Raw genomic sequence first — 25,917 nt, forward strand, 5'->3', positions numbered from 1 at the left:
AGAACAAGGAAGGCAGTTCAAAAGTCAAATCTACTCAGCTCACGTCCTATCTGAACTAGATGACAGTGGAACAGACAAATGTAATTGGTAACTCCGCTCGCTGTAAGTTCATGATTCTAGAATCAATGTTAATTCTAGGTCCTCAAACAACCTTTTCAATCATAAGGGTGATGAATATATGCAAAGTGCCTTCTCAGCAGTATTCCGATCAAGTTTCATGATTCCCCAAATAAATGAACTATCTTGTTCTGTGAATAATAAGAACTTTAAATAATCTGGATCCCCGTATCTCTAACCTATTTGATTTCTTCAAGATCCTTCCTAAAAGATGCCATGGACATGTGACTATGGAGACCAGATGTTCACCACTGCTTTGCAGGCTTGTGAGTCCATCTTTCTTGATAGGGGACAACCTAGCTAACCTACAGGTACTGAAGAGGCACAGGAAGTAGATCAATGGGAAATGACCAAACTCAAGATAGATGAGACAACAGTATAACATCACCAACAAGAAACAGGAGTCAAGAAAAAAATACGAACAAAATGTATTTAAAAACAGACTTCTCCAGTTGGCATTTTGAACAAAACAGCTAACAACAAACTCCAAGCCTTTTTGTTGTGTTTCTTTTGCTCCTGGAGTCCTCTTGCATCTTTAATTCTGGAAACTCAGATGGCAGCACCAGACTTTGAATCCCCAAAGGGAGAGGTATTATGAAACCTTTCGCACTGGTCTTTTTTTTTTCTGAATGAAAATGAACAGACTCTTAATCCCTCTTATTCATTGCATGACGATCATTAGAAGAAAAATTAAGCCAAACTTGCATATTGAAAACATAAACTAAACACACAAACAACAAAAAAACCCCTGCAGATAATAAATATCACCGATTCACTTATTTTAAACAAAAGTCCAATTTTATTCACTCAGTATCCTTGCAGTCCATTGTACACCTTTTGCACTGATCCCTGTTTCAGTAGCTGTTTGATACCTGAAGAAAGAAGGAACAAATGACCCCATTAGCAAAGTGTCACCTCCTTAAAGCTTAAGGAGCACATTTCACAGGGAGGTTCACAAAAGGCATGACCAAGCATGAATCCACATTAAACAAACAAGTACCAAAGCCCATCTTTATCCCACATGGCTACCCAACACACAGATGTGTGTGTCCAAGATGTGCACGTCCCTATCTCTTCTCTCCACCTCCCAGGAACACAAGCCATATACCTATCCTAGAAAATGCTATCACACGAGACATTATGAGGGACATTCAAAATGCAGAGAGAGCTGTATTTCATTCCTTATTCTCTGTGCCTTTTCTTCTGACCACTGTTACCACCCTCATTTCCCTTTTAACTAGGTTGTTGGAAAAGTCATGACATATTCTTCTACACAAAAATACATCATGACTTTTCTTTTTTAATTTCTTTATTGGGGAATTAATGTTTTACGTTTGATAGTAAATACAATAATTTGTACACATCATGACTTTTCTGATTACCTAATCAAACCTACCAACTGGACTTTCTTCTCAATCCACCATCACAAAAATTATCCCTGAGCCTCTCACCCTTCTAATGCATACTCCTTTCTCTTAATAGTTTTATTCAGGTAACTTAAGTCATTCTGTTTCACGCTCACACACCTACCCAGCCTATCACTTCCTATGTTTCCAGGCCCAAGCTAGAAGTCTTCTGGCATAGTGATATAAGGATTTTTATTTTTATTTTGTTTGGTTAATTAATTAATTTATTTTACTAGAGCATTGCTCAGCTCTGACTTATGATGGTGCCAGGGTCTGAACCCAGGGCCTCAAAAACTTGGGCATGGAAATTTTTTGTATAACTTCTGGGCTATCTCCTGAACCCTGGAGAGATGTATAATATTGTCTTTACAGAGAAAGGCAAGTTTATTTGTAGTTGTGTTCAGTAGTTTTAGTGGTTGGTACCTGATGTCACTACAAAGTTTTGCTTTTTATAATCTGTCCTTTTTAAAGACTGATTTATTTTCACAAGGTGGGAGGAACAGAGAAAGAGAAAGAGAGACTGCCTTAACAGAGCACTGCTCAGTTCTGATACACAGTGCTGCTGGGGATTAGTCCTGGGAAACTCTGGGTCCTCAGACATGGCTGATGTGCATCTGCCGGTCCCATCACTCCTGCCCTGCCTGTTCTCTTAATCACCCTGTTCTGACAGTACATACACTATGCATGTACACACACAAAGAGACTGATTGTGCCTCTTACCTTCTCTTGCTTCCTCTGTTAACTGTTCCTTTGGAAAATCCACATCAAAAGTAATTATCAAAGAACCCTTGATGTTGTTGTTGTCAAAGCTGGGGAGCCCTTCCCCTTTCTTCCAGAGCTTGGCTCCCGGTTTGGTGATCTTATCCCGGGATATATGTACCTGAAGAGCAAAAGGGAATGGACTGGAGCAGGACTGGCACTCCAGATGTACAATACACAGCTTGCACTGAGCACTGGTACCCAAAGTCATGTCACAGCTCAGCAAAGAAGCACAGATGAAGAGGTATGGCGGACCATCACCTAGAATGATGCTAGCTAAAGAAAAAAGGTTTTAAAAAAACTACATAAATACATTGAGAAGTAAAGCTTATGTCCATGGAGACTGTAAGGTCAAGACTATCAGAAGTTAAACAATCAGCCCTGGGTAGCTGGAAGGTCTGTGACTTTGTTACTGCTTGATGTTCAGTAGCAGAAGTAGAAAAGGCAAGATGAGAAAGAGTGGGAGAGGAGTCTCTGGGTGATTCTAAATGACTGAAATGGTTGAAATAATCTCAAAACAACTAACATGAAGGTTTTCAAAGATCAAAGGCAGAAATCAGACTTGCTCACCTTGTGACCATCCAAGTGAGTAATATCCATGTCAAAACCCACCAAAGACTCGACCAGTGAGATGGTCACATTTGTATATAAGTCATCTCCTCTCCTTTCAAATATTGGATGCCTAAAAGCAAAGTAAAAACATCAACATCTATCTTTAAATAAAAAACAAAAAAGATTTATTGTGAGAGTCGAGTGAGAGAGAGGGGAAGGAGGGGAGAGAGAGGAGATCAAAGCACTTCCAGCTCCAGCATAAGGTGCTGCCTGCCTGAGGCTTCAGGCACACTTAGATTTGTATGCTTTGACTAGATAAATAACTGGGTTTAGTTCTAGGCCCTGACCCATCATCAATACTGCTGAAGAGTTATAAAGAATCACTTAGGTAGGGCAATAGTAAAACAGAGGGAGAGGTCTCTAAGTGCTGGGGGGGGGGGGTAAGCCATCTATCTATAATTTGACTTATCTGGGAAATAGGGACTCAAGAAAGGTCTCCAAAATTACTTACTTGACAACTTTGATTCGGAACCGTAGGTCTCCTGGCTCCCCATCCACATGGGGCTCACCTGGCCCAAACACATTAAAAGCAAGCTTTAAGTGACACAGGTAGAACACAGCCAATTTATCTGGCAGAACCATGAAACTGTCTTCGGCTACTACATTAGGTGCTGGCTCTGCTAAATCAATCTGTGAGGGTCTGAGGGTTCTTTACCTAGCTGGTTACAGCAAGTTTCAGATTATCAGTGAAGTTCATTTATACCTCAGGCACAGAAAACAAGTGACTTGGCCTGTGTCCAGGAGGAGGTGCAGTGGGTAAAGCACTGGACCGTCAAACATGAGATTCCAGGTTCGATCCCTGGCTTCCTCCTCCTCCCACCCCCATTAATATGTAAATCTTTAAGATGAGTAACTTGGCTTATTTCCTGAACAAAGACATTCACTGGGGCAGAAGTAGCTCACTTGATGGTAATGCATGAGGCACAGGTAATGCATGAGGCACTGCACAGGAATGCACAGGCCAATGGGGAGCTCTGGTACTGTATTCTCTCACCCTCTTTCTCTCTTTGCAGGACAAAGTTGGCTTGGGATGTTAGGCCCAGCTTGTTAAAAAGAAATATATCATTGCTCTTGTGAGCCTGAAGTCCGAGTAACCATGAAGTTGAAGTCTGATATCATACCTTTACTAATGCCAGCTGGAACTATGTATTTCATCTCCTTGCCAAGCTAAAATTAACCCAGTAAGATCTGAACACTCTGAATTTTGATTAAACTCAGACTGGCTGACAGTAACATTTGGCATGATATCCATGACGGTCATTGCTGCATCCTCAAACTAACTGAAGAAGATTGGAAACTATATATGCAGATACATGCGGCCAGTATGCATGGGGTGAGGTGGGGAGTGCGGTGTGTTCTCAAGCAACCAGAGAGCAGAAAGCTCTGAGAAAAGAACATTGACATTTCACCTTCTCCAATAAAGGGGTACTCCATGCCATCTCTCACCCCAGGTTCTATTTCGACCTCCAATGTTCGTTCTTCATTCACTAACCTAAGAACAAAAAAAAAAAAGACGAAAATATGAAAACACAAACCAAACCCCAGATACAGATAAAGTTTCATCTATTTTTATCAGGTTTTCTTTGAAAGTTATCATGTACCCCCCTGGTTGAGAATTCTGAGATCCATTCACACTGTCTATATGCCAACAGCCAGGTCAGTGCTACTGGATGGTAAATAAATGTGTGTCTGCAAACTGATTTCTTCCAGCTGAGTGATCAGTAACAGGAGAAAACTATTCCTATTACACATGTTTGCACTGGGGACGACAAGGCCAATGCTGTCAGACATCTAGCAGGAAGAGTTATCCTATCTGATAGCTTTCCCAACCCCACTAAGGAAGGATCTAGTTTTGATGTATGTAACTTAAAGTTCAACTAAATAGTTGTGTTTGTAACATAAATTGTTTAATCCAAAATGTTACATAGTCATATAAGACTGTTTAATACTCCAAGAAGGAAAAATAAAACATCAAACATTTGTGAAGATTCAGACATAAAAGGCATTGCTTAGTAGATTCAGAAATATGAAAGGAGATAATTATTAAAAGGGGAAAGATTTATGTGACCTGAAGAGAAACCAGAGTATGATATTTAGAAGGAATATTTTTTGGAAAAGATAAAATGTAATGCCTTTGCTCTAATATCCTATAGATATGGGGTAGATATAGAAAGGGGGGCAGGAATCTAGACGTGACCACCAGCAACTTTTTGACAGATGATCAGAGTGTTTCTAACAGACGAAAGAAGGTGCTTTCACTTACTTGACATTAGGGCACTCATCACAGACCACTTCCTGGGTCATCTGGAAACGCCCCGGGCCAAGCTGGGTGGTCCGCATCTCTTGCCGACAGTTGCATTTTCGTTTGCCAGGAGCCTGCCTTGCCACAGGCTTGTTTCTGACTACCTAAAAAAATGCATAATTACCATCAGCTTCTCCCTCATGCCACACAGGCTTTGTTTTTCTTAATGGCTCAGGGCTCTGTGCAGGTGCCAGGACTGGACTCTCCCCTTCTCTGGCAAAACGGCCCTCAGGGAGACCTCCAGCTGACAAAACTCTTTTAACAAGTTACAAATTCCCAGTCAGGGACATAGCATAGATGAACTCTCACAGTAGAACGAAGCAAACAGATGTTAAAGTGACTCCATTTCTAAAGCTGGAGAAGAGAGGGGGAAGTGAGAAAACACAGAACAGAGAAAAAACACTGTGTGTGTCACCATTTCTAAACACTCCAGGTGAAGTAGTTCAGAGAATGAATTAACCACTTTCAAGAAACCTGAGCTGTGCGAAGAAGCATAACCCTACAGAACAGTCACAGCTTTTAAAAGCTGGCATGTGGCCTTTTGTTTCGAGTTGTTCTGTTACACCAGGGTTACTGTGAGGGCGAGTCCACTACCCCTGGCAGCCGTTTTCCTTTTTTTATTATTTCTTTAGTTGATAGGATCAAGAGAAATGGCGAGGCGAAGGGAGAGATAGAGAGGGAAAGAGACAGTGAGACACCTGCAAGTACTTGCTTCACTGTTTCTGACACTTCTCCCTTGCAGGTGGGGAGTAGGGAGCCCAAACTGGTCATGTGTGTGCTTGACCAGGTGTACCGCCGCTTGGCCTGGTGTGTGGTTTCTACCATAGGACTATCTATGATCATTTTCCTGAAAATGCCTTCCTGTCTCAGGCAACTCATTCTAGGACACTTTCCCAGTGTCATCTCAATCTGAATATATTAACACTTAAGAAGAGTCTTTATGTGGTCCAGGAGGTGGAGCAATGGATAAAGCTGAGGGCTTGAGTTCAATCCTCAGGAGTACATGTACCAGAGCGGTATCTGGTGTTTCCTCTCTCTCTCTCTCTACCCCTCTCATTAATAAATAAAATATTAAAAAGAAGTTATGATCACCTCTTTGTAGTTAACTGCAATCAAACCTTTGGATACTGATGTATTGGATATATAAAGAATGTATTCGTGATTTTTCCCCCTGCTTAGTCAAATGCCTAATTGCAAGGCATGCATTCATGCAGCAGGATGACACAAATGTTCAGGCAAAATTCTCTTAAAGGCTATATGAAAGTCCAGACCAACAGCATGAATAACAGTCAAGAGTCATTAAACATCTTAGAGCACTTACAATGTGCCAGGCAATGCTCTGACCACCTTTACTTAATTTTGACCTCATTTAGTCCTTACAACCTTTTTAAAAATTTTATTTATTTATTAATGAGAAGATAGGAGAGAGAAAGAACCAGACATCACTCTGGCATATGTGCTGCTGGGGATCAAACTCAGGACCTCATGCTTGAGAGTCCAAAGCTTTATCACTGCGCCACCACCCAGACCACAGTCCTCACAACCTTTTATGTCTTCTCTATAGAGAAGGTAACGAAAGCACAAAATGCTTTAGTAACATGACCAGGGTCACATAATTAATATGTGGCAGTGCCAGGATTCTGAACAAAGTAGGCTAGGTCCAAAGTCCAAACTTAAAAACTACTAGGCTCTCTCAAGGTAGTTTGTTCTTTAAAAGAAATCTGCTGTGAGGCCCTTTAAACAGGTCACGTTATGCCCCCACAACAGTTAGCTTAAGAAAGAATGCATTTAGGGACATACTGACTGCAAAAAGCAATGTACTGACTGTAGACAGGAGGTCTGGAAGAAATATGGGACTCAATTTGGCTCACCTGTTTTCTCTCACATAAACAACCTATTCCGTGTTTAAAGGAGAGATGGCCTAAATGTTTTTATAAAAAAGTTTTTAATTACCTTAATTTTATTTATTGGATAGAGACAGTCAGAAATCTAGAGGGAAGGGGGTGATAGAAAGGGAGAGACAGAGAGACACCTGCAGTCCTGTTTTACCACTGGCAAAACTTTCCCCCTTCAGGTGGGGACTGGGGGCTTGGACCCGGGTCCTTGCGCATTGTACCATGTGTGCTCAGCAAAGTGCGCCACCACCTGGCCCCTGGCCTAAATATTTTAATGCCCACTTTTCTCCTACTTTCCAGAATGAATAATATTACAAATCAGCTACAGTTTCTGTAATGGTCAGTCCTTTTCTTTCAACTTTTCAAAGCAAACGTCCTAAGAAGAAAATGCTTCCTCAAGAAAAGTTACTAGCTATCCCCTCCGAAATCCTGGACTCTCAGAAAACATGGATTCGGGACCAGGTGGTAGCACACCTGGTTGAGCGCACAGGTTACAGAAAACATAGATTCCAGAACATAATAATTATAACATGAACTTTGTGAGAAAATTCCAGGAAGCGCGCGCGCACGCGCGCGCGCACACACACACACACACACACACACACACACACACACACACACACACACAGTTGAACAGCAGGCAGGGGCTCACCCCGACATGCTTTAACGGGAAGAGAATTGCCAATATCCATGGGATTAGTGAGAATTCAATCAGACAGCTGAGCAGTCTAACTATCTGCACCTTTCCCCTCAAAGACAAAAATTTAACACTTTTGTATTTTCAGCAAATGTGCCAGAAGAAAAAGATCAAGAAATTAAAAAAGCTAGCATGCTAACTTAAGGAAGTAAGGGAAGACATCAGCAAGGAAAAAAAAAAAAATACAGGAACCAAGTAAAAACAAAATGTAATAAAACTGTTTTTTAAATTTATTAATTTATTTATTTAGTCCCTTTTGTTGTCCTTGTTGCTTTTTATTGTTGTAGTTATTATTGATGTCATCGTTGTTGGATAGGACAGAGAGAAATGGAAAGAGGAGGGGAAGACAGAGACGGGGAGAGGAAGATAGACACCTGCAGACCTGCTTCACCGCCTGTGAAGTGACTCCTCTGCAGGTGGGGAGCCGGGGGCTCAAACCGGGATCCTTATGCCGGTCCTTGCGCTTTGTGCCACGTGCGCTTAACCCGCTGTGCTACCGCCCGACTCCTTTTGTGTCTAGTTTTAAAATACCTTGCCTGCTTTCAAAATCAGAAAGCAGTTCATGTAAATTCTCTGCAAAAATACTGGGATCTTTTAATATGAGTTTATTTAGTTTTTTGCTTTTTAGATACAGAGAGAGTGTGTGTGTGTGAAAGAGCCAACAGTATCAAAGTTTCCTTCAGTGAGGTGGAAGCTGTGCTTGAACCTGTATCTTGCACATGGCCAAAGTAGCATACTATCCAAGTGAGCTATTTTGCCAACTCTCATCTTTTCTTCTCTTCTTTTTTTGATGTAATGCCGAGGGATCAAATACAGGGCCCCACACAGGCAAGACATGTGCTCTATCACTGAGTCATTCTTCAACCCAATTTTAGTTTCAAATTCATTAATTATTTTTACCAGAGCACTGCTCAGCTCTGGCTTATGGTGGTTCAAGGGACTGGATATGCAACCTCTTGTACCTCAGTTTCTTCTTCTTCTTCTTCTTCTTCTTCTTGCTTAGATGAGAGAAAGACTTAAACCAAAGCGCTGCTCCACAATCCATGTGGATCTCACATGTGGTGTTAGGGCTTTATGCGCGTAAGAGTGGTCTTCCACTGAAGCACCTCTTTAGTCCCTGGGGCAACTGTTTTATCATCTCCATCATTTTCCCAAATACCTAATCATCTTCACTGGCACTCCGAATTCTGTCTGCTCCCAACTCCCTTTGAGATGTTTTTGTTGGGCCAGAGATAGCTCACCTAGGAGCATGCCTGCTTTGCCATATACACAAGCCAGGCTTGAGCCTAGCCTCCGCCACATAGGGCAGCTTTGCTGCTGTGGTACTTCTCTCTGGAAAAGATGGGCTGGAGCAACGAAGTCCCAGAAGTATGTGGTGTGGTGTGGTGTGTGTGTGTGTGTGTGTGTGTGTGTGTGTGTGTGTGTGTTTGTGTGATTAAAAAAAATAAAAAAACACTTTTAACAGAGGACAGCTCAGCTTTGACTATGGTTGTACTGGGAATTAAACCTGGGCCTCAGGCATAAAAGTTTTTTGGGTTTTTTTTTTTTTTTTTTTTTTGCACATAACTATGCTATTTCCCTGGCTTATATTTCCAAACTCTACCCCCACTCACTCCTTCAATCTCTAGCTATATCCATTGTAATAATGTCCCAGTAGCTGTGTTTTTATTTCAACTGACAGTTTTTGGGAGTCGGGCGGCAGCACAGCGGGTTAAGCGCAGGTGGCGCAAAGCACAAGGACTGGTGTAAAGATCCTGGTTCGAGCCCCCAGCTCCCCACCTGCAGGAAAATCGCTTCACAAGTGGTGAAGCAGGTCTGCATCTTTCTCTCCCTGTCTCCCTCCATCCCCCGCATTTCTCTCTGTCCTATCCAACAAGGATGACATCAATAACTACAACAATAAAACAACAAGGGCAACAAAAGGGAATAAATATTTTTTAAAAAACTAGACACAAAAATAACTATGAAAGACCAATAAATTTGACCAAATTAGAATTAATTAAACTACTCATCTAAATAGTTAATGCCAACAAAAAGGAAGTTGAAAATACTAAAATCTATTTATACCAAAGTCAGCAAAGAATAGCAAAAATAAACTTTCCTTTGAAGACAACAAGGTAAAAAAAAAAAGTGAAAGAAATACATAAATGGGTGTTCCACAAGAGAAATATGGCCAGTAAACATATGAAGATGCTTATCTTAATTAATCAGGAAAAAGCAAATCAAGACTATAAAGAATTAACATACTGTACACATCCGACATATAAAAGCTGAGAAATCTAGGATGTCAGTGCATTTCAGGATCATGAATTGTGATGGATATTTTGTGCCAATCAGTTAAGAAAACAAAACTACATTATCTTCTACAAAGGAACACTGGCTTTGCCCACTACGCATTCTACTCTTAACTACAGACACTCACAGAAGAAAATTCCTGCTTGCATATACCTGGGTGTGTGTACAAGAGTGCTCATACATCACTGTCTAAGGCTTTTTTACAAAATGGAAACAACCTTTTTGCCTTTTTTTTTTTTTTTGCCTCCAGGTTACCACAGGCTCAGCGCCTACACTACGAATCCACTGCTCCTGGAGGCTATTTTTCTCATTTTGTTGTGCTTGTTGTGGTTGTTATTGTTGTTATAGCTGTTGTTATTGTTGGGTAGGACAGAGAGAAATGGAGAGAGGAGGGGAAGACAGAGAGTGCGAGAGAAAGACACCTGCAGACCTGCTTCACTGCCTGTGAAGCGACCCCTCTGCAGGTGGGGAGCCGGTGGCTCAAACCCGGATCCTTGTGCCAGTCCTGCTGCGCCACTGCCTGGTGCCCTAGAAGACTATATTTAAGGTATATGATATTTTCACACATTTTAAATCAAAACAAGTGAAAAGGTCCACAGAAACCTCTTGATTTTAAGTGAAGAGAACACATTCTAAAGTCACCATGAATAGCTGTCTTGTTTGAACTTACTTCCACAAAATTTCCTGCATACACTTCTTCTAAAGTGACTTCTAGATCCACAATGATATCGCTTCCTCGTGGAATATTTCTGTCTTGCTGGCGAGGAGTTCCTCCAAACATGAAACCAAAATCTCCAAAGAAGCTGTGGATAAGTGTAAAACCATCAAGAAAAGAAATCAGAATTCATATTTTATAATTATTTGGGTTTTTTTTTTTTTACCACCTTTACAAAATATCATGCCTTAACAATATTTTGTGCACAGCTAAAAGACATTTTTGATATACTGGTGTCATATGCCATATGCAGTTTTTCTTGAAAAGAGTTCATGTAAGATAGAGTTTACACAAGACAGTGCAAGAACCCAGAACATCACTGCATTACATGTGAACAACCCAGACCTATGGCCTGGGACGCAGTGGGACAGTGAACAAACTGCTGGGCTTTTAAACATGAAGTCCTGAGTTCAATCCCTGGCATCACATGTGCTCTAGTGCATGCTCTCTCTCCCACTCCCTCTCTCTTTCTCATTAACCAATCTGAACACACACACCAAAAACTCAGACCCTTAGCCTAAGAGTCCTATGCTTCAGAACTATTTCCTTGGCAACTATAATTCTTAATTTATATAATGCCAATTGCATTGTCTCCTACCATGAAAAGTCATTTCTAAACATTACGTTGGTCTAGACATACAGTGCAGAGTATACAGACAGTATGCCAGGAATTCAAAGTTTGCTTCAAATAAACAATTTACTTAAATACTTAAGGGTATTTGGATATTAGAGTTTTGTTGAGAAAGGCTATAGCATATGTAAACCCAGGTAACACTAAACTTAATGGTAATTTATTTTATATGGTTTTTAGACGCTAACCTTGGTGGAAAAAACTGTTGCTCTATGCAAAAAATCTTGGTTGTCTAATTAAATAAGCTATACAACTATCAGCCTTATTAGACCTTAAAGAAAAGAAAGCTTTGGTCTCTGTAAGACCAAAATTTAGCCAAGGAGGTAGAATAATGGTTATGCAAAGAGAATCTTATGCCTGAGTCTCAAAGTCCTAGGTTCAATCCCCTGCACTACCATAAGCCAGAGCTTAGCAGTGCTCTGGTTTAAAAAAAAAAATGTAAATAAAAGAGGAAGTACTTTGAGATTTATACAGTGACCTTTGATTGCATAAGTGCTCTAGCCTTAATTTTTGGTGTGATTATGAAGCATTAGATATTAGCACAATGGCAACTATCTAACTTCCCTTCCTTGCTACTGATCAACCCTAGTGCATGGGCTCTTAAGCAAAAAAAAAAAAAAAAAAAAAAGCAAAAGGACAACTCAGTAGGTGACACAATGAATAGAGTTGGGCATGAAGCCCCAAGTTCAAACTTTGGCATCACATGTATAGAATGATGCTTGGTTCGTTCTCTCTCTCTCTCTCTCTCAGCAAACAAACAATTGATAGCATATTTTTAAAAAAGGGGGGGAGGGTTAGGTGGTGGCACACCTGGTTGAGTGCACATATTACAGTGCACAAGGATCCAGGTTTGAGTCTCCACTCCCCATCTGCAGGGGGAAACCTTCACAAGTGGTGAAGCAGTGTTGCAGGTTCTTTCTGTCTCTCTCCCTCTCTATCATCATCCCCTTCACTCAATTTCTGGCTATCTCTAGCCTATAAATTAAAAAAAAAAAAAAAATCAAACAAACAAGGAGGGAGAATTTAGCTGGAGGTGGGTAGGGGGTGATAGCTTTCAATCTTTCTTTTTTTAATTTCTTTATTGGGGGATTAATGTTTTATATTCTACAGTAAATACAACAGTTTGTACATGCATAACACTGCTCAGTTTTCCACATAACAATACAATCCCCACTATCTTTTTTTCTTCTTATTTATCTTTATTGATTGGACAGAGACAGCTAGAAATTGAGAGGGAAGGGGGTGATAGGGAGGAGAGTGACAGAGAGACATCTGCAGCACTGCTTCACCACTCGCAGAGCTTTCCCTCTGCAGGCGGGGACCGGGGGCTCGAACCTGGGTCCTTGCGCATTGTAACACGTGTGCTCAACCAGGGGTTCCACCACCCGGCCTCATAGCTTTCAATCTTTCAGGCATCCCTGGGTAACTCTTCCAATAGTCAAAAAGAAGAGGACACTTACCTAGTGAGTTAAAACAGTCAGAAAGAAAAACATTTTAAGGAGCTCTTGGGGCATTATACCATCAGGGTATGTGGAAATTCAAATAATCAACATAGGTTTCAAAGAGTGAAAAAGGAACAGTGTTTATTATTCCAGTCATGTAACAGTCCCAGAAATCTGTGTACTAAAGGAGATAAAACAAAAGAAAATAAACAAACTCCAATTCCTCTCTCAGTTTCAGTTACCATAGTCATTCATCTCTTGCTGACAGGATATCAAAGAGGCAACTCTGAGCATGGACTCTATCATCCTACTTGCAAGAATAACTTTGTTCAGTAGATGGCTTGCAGATTCTTAAGACAATAGGAATCACAGGTGATTCCAACTTACACCTCCCCGCCTTTGTGAAAAGGCTGATTTGACTAATATGGTTGGCAACACAGACAGTTCTTTCAATATCACTGTCTTTTCTGGAACTGTGTGCAAACAAGATGAATACTTCCCCCTACAAGCCCAGAATCAGGTGGTTAAAAGCTTCTAAACAAGCAAGTAAGGATGATTCTTTAATAATCACTAAGTTTTCCACTCTCAGACACGAATATTTTACAGGTATTTAAATGACTTACTGTGAAAAAATGTCTCCATGGGAGCTCTGATGACCATCTTTTAATCCCTCTTCACCGTACGCATCATATTGTTTCCGTTTCTCGCTATCTGAGAGAACCTGGGGACAAGAGTCAAGAAAAAAAAAGATCGTTAATGCATATGTTTGGATTTTTTTTTTTTTTGTTAAGCTCTGATAATTTCTCTTAAGATTCTAATGGAATAGATTTTCATTAACTATGGCATTAAGGGATATTTAAAAAGTCATTTTCTCTAGAAACAAAAAAAAATTATCTTTATTTATTTATTGGATAGAGACAGCCAGAAATCAAGAGGGAAGGGGGGATAGAGAGGAAGAGAGACAGAGAGACACCTGCAGCGCTGCTTCACCACTTGTAAAGCTTTCCCACTGCAGGTGGGGACGGGGACTCAAACCTGGGTCCTTGCGCATTGTAACATGTGTGCTCAACCAGGTGTGCCAACACCTGGCCCCTAGAAGGTAAAATTCTTTCACACATTGTTTATTTGTAATTTCCACTGCACTCAGACACGTTCTTAAATTTAGTCAAAACTCACATTCACAAAGAAAACCATGCCTGTGATTCGCAAGGGGAATCTGAGGATGATGGTAAGGGTAATAACAGAAAAGAAATCAGAATTGTTTAAAGTTTATTTTTCATATAGTTGGAAACCAGTGCTTACGCTGTTGACTGTTATGCTATGCTATCTCTCTAGGAAATGACTCTGATAGATCGTCCTCAGTGACAGAAGCAGTACAGTAGGACCGCCTTAAACTCTGTAGCCCTAGCAGCCAGGGAGGTGGTTCGAGTCCCCTGCTAGACTCTCTCTCGTGAATACATAAATAAGTCTTTTTACAAAATAAAGTCTGCAGGCCTACATCATGTCATACACTTCCACATCTCTACCCATAAATGTTAGGAGGGGGTAGACAGCATATTGCTTATGCAAAGAGACTCTCATGCCTGAGGCTCTATAGTTTCAGGTTCAATCCCCCATACCACCATAAGCCAGAGGTGAGCAGTACTCAGGTAAAAATAAAAAAATTTTAAAAATTAAGAGATTCCAAGTCAAGGAAATCAAATGATTAGGCTTTCAAAAAGTACTATAGTTGCTATATTTTAAGGTTTTGGTTATGTAGAAATCTATTTGCAGAAGGACACACACACACATATATGCCACCTGTCATATTTAAGCTTTTAACTTCCTGAGTTCATAATTTTTAAAATTATCTTTATTTATTTATTGGATAGTGACAGCCAGAAATTGAGAGGGGAGGGGTTGATAGGCAGAGAGACAGAGAGACACTTGTAACACTGCTTCACCACTTGGAAAGCTTTCCCCCTGCAGGTAGGGACCAGGGGCTCACACCTAGGTCCTTGTGCATTGTAATGTTATACTCAGCCAGGTGTGCTACCATCCAGCTCCCCTTCCTGGGTTTATAGAGTAAAAACAAACAAAAATAATAAGCAATTATGTCAAACCTTGCTCAAGGTCAATTTCACAAGTTAAAAGGCCTTTCTGAAGTATTTTAAAATTTTCTATAATTTTTTTCTTTCTTAATTTCATTTTGTTCAGAGTACTGCTCAGTTCTGGTTTACGGTCATGCCACAGACTTGGACCTTCAGAGACTCAGGCATGGAACTCTTATTGCAATAGCTACTGAAATGAAGAAAGATCCTTTCAGGGGCCAGGCGGTGGTGCACCTGGTTAAGTGCACGCATTACAGTGTGCAAGGACCTGGGTTCAAGCCCCTGGTCCCCACCTACAGGGGGAAAGCTTCGCAAGTGGTGAAGCAATGCTGCAAGTGTCTCTCTGTCTCCTTCCATCTCTCTATCCCCATCTTTCTCAATTTCTCTCTGTCTCTATTCAATAAAAAATAAAAGATTAAAAAAAAAAAAGAAGAAACTTTTCAGTTTGCTATAGTCATTTTAATCCTTATTGATCAATCCTTATTTAATCCCAATACTGAGGGAGAATATTCATACTTCATGCCAACCGGACTTCCGTGGGCAGACAATCCCACCAATGTGTCCTGGAGCCCTGCTTCCCCAGAGCCCTGCCCCACTAGGGAAAGAGAGAGGCAGGCTGGGAATATGGATCCATCTGTCAACACCCATGTTCAGTGGGGAAGCAATTACAGAAGCCACACCTTCCACTTTCTGAACCCCATAATGACCCTGGGTCCATACTCCCAGAGGGATAAAGAATAGGAAAACTACCAGGGGAGGGGATGGGATACAGAGTTCTGGTGGTGGGAATTGTGTGGAGTTGTACCCCTCTTATCCTGTGTTTTTTTTTTTTTTGGTCGATGTTTCCTTTTTATACATAAAAATTAGAAAAAAAGAATGTTCATACTTTTTAAAATTACATTTTACTTATTTTGGATAGAGACAGAGAGAAATGGAGGTAGGCAGGAGGCCTGCGACACAGGTTCACCACTTCTAAGCGTCCCCCTGCATGTGGGGCGCAGGGGCTTGAATCTACGTCCTTGTGCATTGTGTGTGCCTGTCAGGTACAACACCATCTGATCCCCATACTTGACCGTTTTTCCTAATTTACCTCATAAGCAGCACCCAGATCCTGAAATTTCTCCTGAGCCCGTGGATCATCAGGGTTCCGGTCAGGATGGAGCTGAAGGGCTAGTTTCCTGTAGGCCTTTTTAATGTCTTTTATAGAGGCACTGCGAGGTACTCCCAAGATCTTATAGAAATCACGCCTGGGGAGAGAAGAATGGAGAGGGCTCATCTTTAAAAGTTTTTCTTTTCACCTTGGTTTGTGTCTAAGCAAAGTGGTAGGAAAGTGATGAGACATGTGACATATATACACAAAGAAGAATGACTGAAAAAAAGAACACACAGAACTTGTGAAGATTCTCTCGACTGAAGTCATCATAGGGAAAGACTAGTTAGCATTTTGTGAATAACTAATAGCATTCGAAACACCTGTTGCCACTCTCTTTGAACAACTTTCAGTTGAGAAAATGTTATTTTATGGTAGATATTTTCAACCTATAATCACATAGTCAAATTAACATCCTCTCTCCTCCCTAATTTCAAATGACTGTTTACAAAAGTCAAATAACCTCAACAGATGATTTTCTTTATTCAAGAAGATGTCATATAAATATCTTAACAGTAGCTTTGCCGGAATGTTAAAAGAGGAAGTGACCCAAGTTTACCTCAAACCCAAGTTTGCCTCCCAAAGATACTTAATCTGAAACATGGTTAGATAATTCAGAAAAATGCAGGAAAATGATGGCTGGCATAGTTTGGCAACATTACATTAATGCTATAGTATTAATATTTATACTGACATTTGTATGCTACTTTTTTTTTTTTTGCTTGAAGTGTAAAATGTACTAAAACATACTAAGAAAAACAAAGCACTGTCTAGGAATTAGTTTTTTTCTTTACTTTTTTAAAATTTAAAGATGTTGGGTGGGGAAGACAGGATTAATGGTTATTAAGTATAAAAAATAATACTTTCATACCTGAGGTTCCAAAGTCCCAGATGTAACCCCCCACACCATGAAAACCCAGAGCTAAGCACTGTTCAGATTTTTAAAAAGAAGGAAAAGAAATTTAAGGTGTTTTACAATAGAAAAATGACAACAACATTCTAAACATATGAACAGGGGAGAAAAAACTCCAGATAGGAAAGCAAGCACTTGGCCTGGCAGTGGTCCACCCGGCTGAGCGCACACACGACCAGGTACAATGGCCCAGGTACAAGCCCGCAGTCCCCACCTGCATGGAGGAAGCTTCCCGAGCTGCAGATGTCTCTCTGCCTCTCTATCTCTTCTTCCCCTCCCAATCTCTCTCTGTCCTATCAAATAAAATAAACAAATATTAAAGAACAAGAAGCACTCACACACTATGTCTTTCTTCATTTAGCACAATGCAGTTATTAGAAGCTAAGATTTTGAGTGCATTCTAAAACAATTTGATATAACACATCCTGGGGCCACTAAGATCATGGATAGAATCATATTTTGACCAGTGAGAAAATTATTTGAAACTCTTGTGGCACTTTTCTCTTAGAACTCCTTTCCATTGGAAAAAGACATACTTTATGATCACAAGTTATTTTCAATCAATAACTATAAAATTAACAGTCTCTATTCCCCCCTTTACTGGCTAGTTTTCAAAAGGTGATTTTCTTCATAATTTTTTCTTTTCCATAGCACTGCTCAGCTCTGGTTTATGGTGGTGTGTGGGATTGAACCTGGCACCTTACAGCCTCAGGCATTAAAAATCTGTTTGCATAACCATTATGCTACCGTCCCCCCAAAAAGGATTTTTTTTTTTTTATCAAAAAGGTTGTTACATAAATGTTTTGTTTGTTTTTTTGTCTCCAAGGTTATTGCTGGGGCTCCGTGCCTGCACTACAAATCCACTGCTCCTGGAGGCTATTTTTTCCCTTTTGTTGCCCTTGTTATTTATCGTTGCTGTTGTTGTATTATTATTGTTGTTGTCATTGCTGTCGTTGTTGTTGGAAAGAACAGAGAGAAATGGAGAGAGGAGGGGAAGACAGAGAGGGGGAGAGAAAGACAGACACCTGCAGACCTGCTTCACCGCCTGTGAAGGGACTCCCCTGCAGTTGGGGCGCCGGGGGCTCGAACCCGGATATTTCCGCTGGTTCTTGCGCTTCGTGCCCTGTGCGCTTGACCCACTGCGCTACTGCCCCCCCCCCCCCCCCCCCCCGTCACATAAATGTTTTAACAGAAGCGCTGTTGCAAAGCTTGACATGAATGCTAGACATAGACCATGGATCTTTAAGTCTGGAAGGAGTTCATATGATCCTATTCCCTTCTTCCAGCAGCACATTTTTATCCTCAAGTTATACAGTGATAATAGGTGAGAATTCTTTCAACGTCGCAAAAATTCCTAAATGGGAAACGCTGAGGCTATGGTGCAGCTGTAGTCCCAGAGGACTTGCATAGGAGAAGTCCCAGGTTCGACACCTGCCACCACCAACAGCCAGAGCTGAGTGGTGCTCTGATAAAAAAAAATAAAATACAGAAGAAATTGAAAAAGCGGAGGGTGTGCGTGTGTCGTCTAAAATCCGTCAGTTATCTTGTTGTCCCCAATGCTGCTCCTGTTCATATTCGGTTCCTCAAGAATGCACCGTCGAGACTGTGAAGCAGGAGGACGGCTCGGGCTCCATTATCCCAAGACACTGAGAAGTGCTTTCCAGTCTACAGGGTCCACCTTGCCTTCTCAGTCCAGTTCCTTCAGTCCCAGCGGGGCCTCCTTGGCGGTTCTCACTTCCTAGCCAGCTTGACTGCCACCCCCCACTCACGCCCCCACCCCACCGCCAGGGATTGTTGCGGGCTCAACATTTTCTCTAGCGCTGCACCCACCTCCCGCTTCTCTGGGCAAATGTAGCTCCATAAAGCCTCTGATCTGGGCTCCTCTCCTGCCATCCTCTGCTCTCCTCTCCGCCCACACCAAGCCATTCTTCTGCCCCCACCGCCTCACCACAGCAATTCCCCCCTCTTCGTGTCCTCAGTCGGGCAATGGCCCCTGCCACCCCCTCCGCCCCCAGCTTTCTCCTCAGCCAAATGTGACCGGCGATGCCCGCTCCTCACCCGGCGATCACAGCCCCGATGAGGTACAGCAGCAACAGGCAGAGGGTTCCTAGGTTCTGCGGGGTCATGGCTTCTGTGCCGACCCCTGCCCCACGCACTCCTCACAGCCCGCAGCCTCGCCGCATCGGCTGCTCAGCCCACCCGACCCTGAATGGCCGCCTCTCGCCGGGGGCCTCCGACTTGCTTTCGCAGCGACAGCTAGCGAGCCCCCTACTCTGAATGTCCACTTCCCGGGAGTCTCGAGTCCCGGTGAGAGAAGTGCCCGGGGGCGAGAGCCAATCGCCGCCCCGAACATCACACGCGGTCGGCGTGTCGCAGCCAATCAGAGCAGTACACTTCACCTCCGAGGCGGCGCAGACCACCAGTTAAGCTTCGGAACCGCAGCCTCCGCTCCTGACCAATCAGAACTGGAGACGTCAGAGAGTCGCGCCGCCACAGGAATCCGTCCCGCCCGTCGTAGAAAATTACGTAAAAGGCTGGCGACAGAAAAGATGGAACCAAGTGAAGGCGAGAAACTCATCCGCCCTTGTACTCGTCGCCAATCGGAAAGCTTCTCTTCCAGCACTAACCAATTACAGAAAGGAGGTTTTACCGACAGCTCAAGATTTCATTCTTAATGAGCTGCGCACTGGAAGTGGGTAGGAGGCAGAGGAGCGGGGGTGAAATCGAGGGACAGTCGCTCCAAGTTTGTGGTACAGGGCTCTTCGCCTACATATTATATTACCGTCTTCTAGCAAGTCCAATAGTAAGTTGTTTCATTTCCTGGAGAGAAAGAATCGTGGAGGTCAACTGACAGGCTTGCATTCAGCTTCCATCACTTAGCAGTGAGAATACTCTCCTCTTTTAACCCCGCATCCCTCAGTCTGAGCAGACTTCTTAAGTTGACACACCGCGGCAAAGCATTTATTGGCAGTGTTGTGAAAGTTTTAATGGAAGAAAATCTGTAAACCATCTAGCATAACGTCTGGCATAGTCGCGCAATGCATGAGCACTGTTACAGTTAAGATGTCGGATTTTGATCCTTCCCAACCCCCCCCCCGACACACACACACACACACACACACACACACACTTTTGCTCATCTCGGTAACCCCCATCCCCATTTAGTTGTTGATGACATAATTCTAGGTAACATACACGCTTTCTTTCCTTCTGTAAGATGATTCTGTCCTTTACATCTTCACTACTTCTCTGGGTCAAACCATATTATCTCTCACTTAGAAAGGACCTTATATCTGTTCTCCCTAACCGATTCTTAACATCTTTATTGTTTCTTGTTCACTCCTGCCCTTCCTTCAATGTGGTTGAGGCTGGACTGGAACTTAGGCCATTCATGCCCATGACAAAGCAAGGGCGCTATCCTCTCAGCCCAAGTATGCTAATGCCATTCATAAGAGCATGAATCTGGATCATTTTGTTTATAGCTATTAAAACAACAACAGTGCTTAGACATTCTGCCAGTGTAAAGCTTGCTTTGAATGATTTTACTAGGCTGACTTCTTATTTTTCAGGCCTCAACCCAAATTCTGCACAGATTCCCTCCTCCCCACTTCATCACGTTTGAGTATCTTAAGTTATTCTCCCAAGCCGCTGTCTCTGTCTGGGAAAATAATAAGTATTATTATAACTAATAATAATTATTATAACTTATTATTATTATTTTATTATCCTACCCAAACAGTGAAACAGCAAGGAGGTGGTGGTGAAAAAGAGCTTGTTGATGTTGCCAGCAGCCACCGGGAAGACCCTGGTCTGCGGTGCAGTAGAAAAACTTCCAGCTCTCCAGCGCTGAATTGAGTCCCTACATCAGAATGCCACCAGCTCTGGCTCCAGGTCCCAGTTGAGAAAGTGATGATTCTTGACCTCAGCGGTTTCTTTTTTTATTATAATTATTTTATTTATTGGCTAGAGGCAGATCCAAAGGAAGAGGAGATAAGAGATACCTGCAGTCCTGCTTCACCACTCGAAGCTTTCCCCCTGAAGGTGGGGACCGGCGGTTCGAACCTGGATCTTTGCACATTGTAACAGATATGCATGCACTCACCCAGGCGCGCCACCGCCTGGCCGTAACTCGGCGGTTTCTGTCTCTCGGCCAGAGGAGCGTTCATAGAGGAGCCGCTCTAGCAACACGGTCCTCCGGGTCTCGGTGGTGCGAGGTCTTGCACTTGCGCAGTGGGTGCTGCGACCAGTGTGGGCTGAGCAGCGTGAGCGGGGCTGGGCGCCGAGAGCTGAGAGCTGGTCGGGCTTGGTGCCTGCCTTCGCCGGTAACCCCGCCAGGGCTCCAGGAAGGGCGGGGTGGGCTTGTTCCGCTGCAGACGTGGGCTGCTTAGGCTTCCTTCGCACTCCGCTGGTCTCGGATCCGAGACGGCGGCCGCGCCCCTGGAGGACTGGCCAGGGCCTGATGCCCGGCTCCTTTTCTGAAGACCCGTGAACCCCAGTGCTTTCCCGGGAGAGATCTCCGGTTTGTTTGTGAATTGAATGAACCCTCTTGAGTCTCCAGGTTCATCCCCAGGGTCTGGCTTTTGCTTGAACTTGAGGGAACAGTGGCTGAGCAAAGCAGCCTTGTTCCATTGGGGAGCGAACTGGAAATGTATTCCCATATTTCCCATCATCTGATTTTAGTCTTTGTTTTCTTGACTTTTTTATATTGGTTTGCAATGTAAGGTTGTAGGAGTAGCATAGTTCACACCTATGTTTGTATGTAACTCACTGTTCCCGACGGATGAATTCCCATCGGTTCCCTTTCCCATCAGGAATTCACTGCCTTTTACCCCCTTCCCACCCTTCTCTTGGGCTCACCCGGTATGTGCTTTCAGTTGGTGCTTCCAGAACCTCAAGTTTAGGACCACTCATTCTGGTCATCCTCTTAGAACCACTGCCATTTTTTTTAGAGATCCCCCTGAAACTAGATTCCAAGAGAACCAACAGTTTTCAAAGTCTGACTTGAATTCTTACCTGGGGTATTTGTCAACTGAAGTATGTGAGTAGTACTCCTTCCCCAGGGTATATAAAGTTGTCCTAAGATAAGATGGTTTTCTTTTCTTTCTTCTTCTTTTTTTTTTTTTTTTAGAGAGAGACAGAAGGGTGGGAAAGTGAAAGAGACCATAGCACTGAAATTTTCTTTAATGCGGTGTGTGTTGGGCTTGAACCTTGAGGATGTACATGGCAAAGCAGCACACTATCCAAGTGAGCTATTTCACCGTCTTTTCTTCCTGTCCTGAGCAGGGTTCCAATTCAGACCACATGCAGCTGTAAACATAATAAAATACTTAGCAGAAGTAAGATCATATATATATGATCTTACCAAGGAGGGGACCACCTTATAAGAACACATATACATAAATGGCTTGTTTCAAATCAGTTAATGAAGACATTTTGTTTCCTAGGTATGCAAAGAAGCCTCTTCCCACAGATGTCCTTGGAGATAATATGGGCGAGTCCGGAGTTCTCCTCTGGGTGAAAGCCGAACCCTTTTTAGTGGGTGCTTTGCAGGTGCCCCCTCCATCCAAATTCAGTCTTCACTATCTCAGAAAGATATCTACCTATGTTCGAACCCGGGCCACAGAGGGAGCTTACCCACGCCTGTCCTGGTCTACGTGGAGGCACATTGCCTGTGGGAAGCTACAGCTGGCTAAGGATCTGGCATGGCTTTATTTTGAAGTATTCGATAGTCTTGTAGTGAAGACGCCAGAGGAGCGCCTAGAATGGTCTGAGATTGTGTCCAGCTGCATGTCTGAAGATGAAATTGAAAAGCAGAGGAATCAGGTAGGGATTGATACACATGTCTACATGTGTAATCGCTTTGGGAAATAAACTTCAAAAAGTCTGTTTTTGTGGCACCAGGATCTTGCACTTGTGTAATCCCACCATCCCAGACTGATTTTTTTTTATAGTATGTTTTTAGAGATGGAGAAGGAGTGAGAAATACCATAGCACTACTCCCCCCTCCATCGAAGACCCCCTCTGCAGTCAGGAAGGGAAGTACAGCAAAGCAAGAAGAGACTTGCTCAGATAAACTGACTGCTCTCATTCTACTGGCTAGCTTGCCAGAAGTCCATGTCTAAACGCCGGGAGTTGGGAAGGTGAATGGGGTTATAGGAGGTAGGGGAGATCCTTGAAGCATGGGGAAGTGAACAGTAAAAATAAAATGTGATCTACTACAACTATGCCCATGAAGGCCTCAGAGTCACTTTCATATCTTTTAGGAGAGGTTTTTGGAGACTTAAACTGATATATGCATCTGTGCATATTCTAGTGACTAGCCCAGTTAGACCGTAGCTAAGGATAAAATAGGCTGGGGAATAGCATTTGATGGGTGCCCAGGAAGAAAGGAAAATTAGCGGGTGGAGAGTAGACAGCATAATAGTTATGCAAACAGATTCTCATGCTTGAGGCTCCAAAGTCCCAGGTTCAATTCTTACCCCCCGCCACACACACACCACCATAAGCTTAACAATGCTCTGGTAAAAAAAATGACTAGCTAGCATCTAGTCATCCCCTGCCACATGAGGTAATCACTAAACAAGGTTTTGGAAATTGAAAAAAAAAGTATAGACAACTGAGTGGAGAAGCAAATAACAGTTATTTGTTGATTAAACAGTGAGTGAGGGCCATGTGCTGAGTACAGTAGTTAGTGCTATGAATACAGAGAAAAATAAAACCTTCAAGAATCTCTGAAAAAAAAACAACTGTGTAATGTGAGACACCAGGGCACGGCTCTAGCATATGCTTCCTTTATATAACATTCATGAAATGACAAGATTGCGGAGATATAGCTAGGAAAGGCTGTGAAAGAGAATGGGTGGCTGGAGTTGGTTGGGAGGAACGCGGTGTAGCTACACGAAAGATCCTTGTGTTCTTGCGGATGTTGTGCATCTTCACTGTATCATTATCCTAGTTGTGCCATTGTAGTTTTGCTAAACAGAAAACTGCTGGAGAAAGGGTACATGGAGTTCGTTTTGTCTTTTTTACACCATTGCATTGTTCAGCTCCAGTTTATGGTGGTGGTGGTGGGGGGATTGCACCTGGGACCTTGAAGCTGCAGGCTAGAAAGTATCTTTGCACAACCATTAGGCTATCTCCCCCACCCAGGAAGTTTTGTTTCTTTTCCCTTTCTTTCTTCCTTCCTTCCTTCCTTCCTTCCTTCCTTCCTTTCTTGCCAACAGTGTTACCATTGGGGTACCCAAAGTGCCTTCTCAACCATTCCACTGCCCTTTTTTTTCCTTTTACAATAGAGACAAAGAAATAATGGGGCTTGGCGCTGGGGGGAGCACTAGTAGCTTTGCTCCACTGTTGGTGAACCTCTGAACCTCCCGTCCACCCCTGCAGGTGGGGACGGAGAACTAGAACTCAGATCCTTGCATTGGGTGATGTGCCCACTGTGTAGGATGTACCACCACCCACCCCTACTGTGAATCTGCCATCCTCTCAAAGTTTATTTTATTTAAATTTAAGATGGATTTATTTATGCGAGAGAGAGCGTGAAGAAAGAGCCACAACTACTATGGCACATGCAATGCCAGGGATCAAACTCAAGACTTCATGCTTAAGAATCTAAAGCGTTGTCTACTGTACCACCTCCCAGGTTGCTATCTCAGAAAGTTTAGAAAGTAAAAAGTTATTTTAAATGTATAATTTGTGGGTCTCCACTTGGATGGTTGATTGATTAGGTCTAGGTGAGCCCAAGAATTCACGTTTTCCAGTTCCTTCGGTGTGTCAGTAATTATTAACCAGGTTGGGGATCAAGGAATATAGCTGAAATTCCAAGATATATTGGTTTTTTTAATACTTACTGTGTTGCATTTTTGTCTGTCTTGGATATGTCAGGGGATAGATGTGTGAATATAGTTGTGAACTTCAAATCATGATTTTTCAGGGGGCCAGATAGTGGCACACCCAATTGTTACCATGTGTAAGAACCCAGGTTCGAGTCCCCACTCCCCACCTGCAGGAGGGATGCTTCACAAGTGACAAAGCAGATTGCAGATGTTTATCTTTCTCTCTTCCTCTCTACCTTATCTCTCAATTTCTATCTGTTCTAGCAAATGAAACAGAAAAGGAGGAAAAATGGCTTCCGGGAGTAGTTGTTTCATAGTGCTTCTGCCGAGCCCCAGCAATAACCCCAGTGGCAATTAAAAAAAAAAAATCATGATTTTCAGCTAATATCTCCTCCCCCCCCTTTCTTTTTCTTTCTTTTTGTCACCAGGGTTATTGCTGGGACTTGGTATTTGGATGACTTTATATCCCTGGCAACCTTTTTTTTTTTTTTTTGTATTTATTTATTTTCCCTTTTGTTGCCCTTGTTGTTTTTATTGTTGTTGGATAGGACAGAGAGAAATGGAGAGAGGAGTGGAAGACAGAGAAGGGGACAGAAAGATAGACACCTGCAGACCTGCTTCACCGCCTGTGAAGAGACACCCCTGCAGGTGGGGAGCCAGCCGGAGGCTCGAACCAGGATCCTTACTCAGGTCCTTGCGCTTTGTACCACGTGTGCTTAACTGCTGTGCTACCACTCTACTCCCCCCCCCCTTTTTTTTTCTTGATAGAAGAGTGAGAGGTAGATAGTGACCTGCAGCACTGCCCTGTTGTTCCACAGGTTGGAACTGGGGCTTGAACCTGAGTCTCTCTCTTGATAACGGGGCTCTACTACTAGGTGACTCACCACCACCTGATCCCAGTACCACCCCCCCCAAGACTATACATGCTGCTTCAAATAAGAAATCACTTACAAACTTCAGGTGAATTGTATTTTTAAATCAAACACCTCTTTGAGAATTTGCAAACCTGAATCTTCCCCCCCCCCCAAAGTCTAGGTACACCAGAAACTTGTGTGCAG

General features: G+C 42.7%; 3 protein-coding genes across 8 annotated transcripts in view; 2 read left to right on the forward strand and 1 right to left on the reverse strand.

The window, feature by feature from the left end:
* TBCCD1 (TBCC domain containing 1) overlaps positions 1–25,917 on the forward strand; it is a 42,200-nt gene that overhangs the window by 563 nt on the left and 15,720 nt on the right. The window contains exons 1-3 of one of the 6 annotated variants that reach the window (XM_060198550.1): positions 19,561–19,827; positions 20,764–21,346; positions 22,469–22,847. In XM_060198550.1, coding sequence (XP_060054533.1) covers positions 22,512–22,847 — 336 coding nt within the window. In that variant the 5' untranslated portion in view covers positions 19,561–19,827; positions 20,764–21,346; positions 22,469–22,511. The other 5 variants (XM_060198549.1, XM_060198551.1, XM_060198553.1 and 2 more) reach the window with 5 other exon arrangements.
* Positions 522–19,370, reverse strand: DNAJB11 (DnaJ heat shock protein family (Hsp40) member B11). Its single transcript, XM_007519769.3, has 10 exons — positions 19,083–19,370; positions 16,052–16,208; positions 13,495–13,592; positions 10,754–10,886; positions 5,158–5,300; positions 4,304–4,386; positions 3,346–3,403; positions 2,853–2,964; positions 2,244–2,403; positions 522–989 (listed from the first exon to the last, which is right to left on the reverse strand). The coding sequence occupies exons 1-10, from the start codon at positions 19,148–19,150 to the stop codon at positions 925–927; spliced, it is 1,077 nt and encodes a 358-aa protein (XP_007519831.1). The 5' UTR covers positions 19,151–19,370; the 3' UTR covers positions 522–924.
* CRYGS (crystallin gamma S) overlaps positions 22,711–25,917 on the forward strand; it is a 29,771-nt gene continuing 26,564 nt past the window's right edge. Inside the window, exon 1 of the mRNA XM_007519771.2 lies at positions 22,711–22,847. The gene's annotated coding sequence lies outside the window, so the exon portion shown is untranslated. The remainder of the gene's footprint in view (positions 22,848–25,917) is intronic.

The sequence above is a fragment of the Erinaceus europaeus genome, chromosome 9 (assembly GCF_950295315.1).
Source record: "Erinaceus europaeus chromosome 9, mEriEur2.1, whole genome shotgun sequence".
In the NCBI taxonomy this organism is placed as follows: Eukaryota; Metazoa; Chordata; class Mammalia; order Eulipotyphla; family Erinaceidae; genus Erinaceus; species Erinaceus europaeus.

Coding starts and splice junctions, on each gene's coding strand:
- DNAJB11 (XM_007519769.3), bottom strand. CDS start 19,150: ATGACCCCGCAGAACCTAGGAACCCTCTGCCTGTTGCTGCTGTACCTC. Junction 13,593..16,051: donor ATCTGGGTGCTGCTTATGAG/GTAAATTAGGAA, acceptor TCTTGTCCCCAG/GTTCTCTCAGATAGCGAGAA. Junction 10,887..13,494: donor CATGGAGACATTTTTTCACA/GTAAGTCATTTA, acceptor ACTTATCCACAG/CTTCTTTGGAGATTTTGGTT.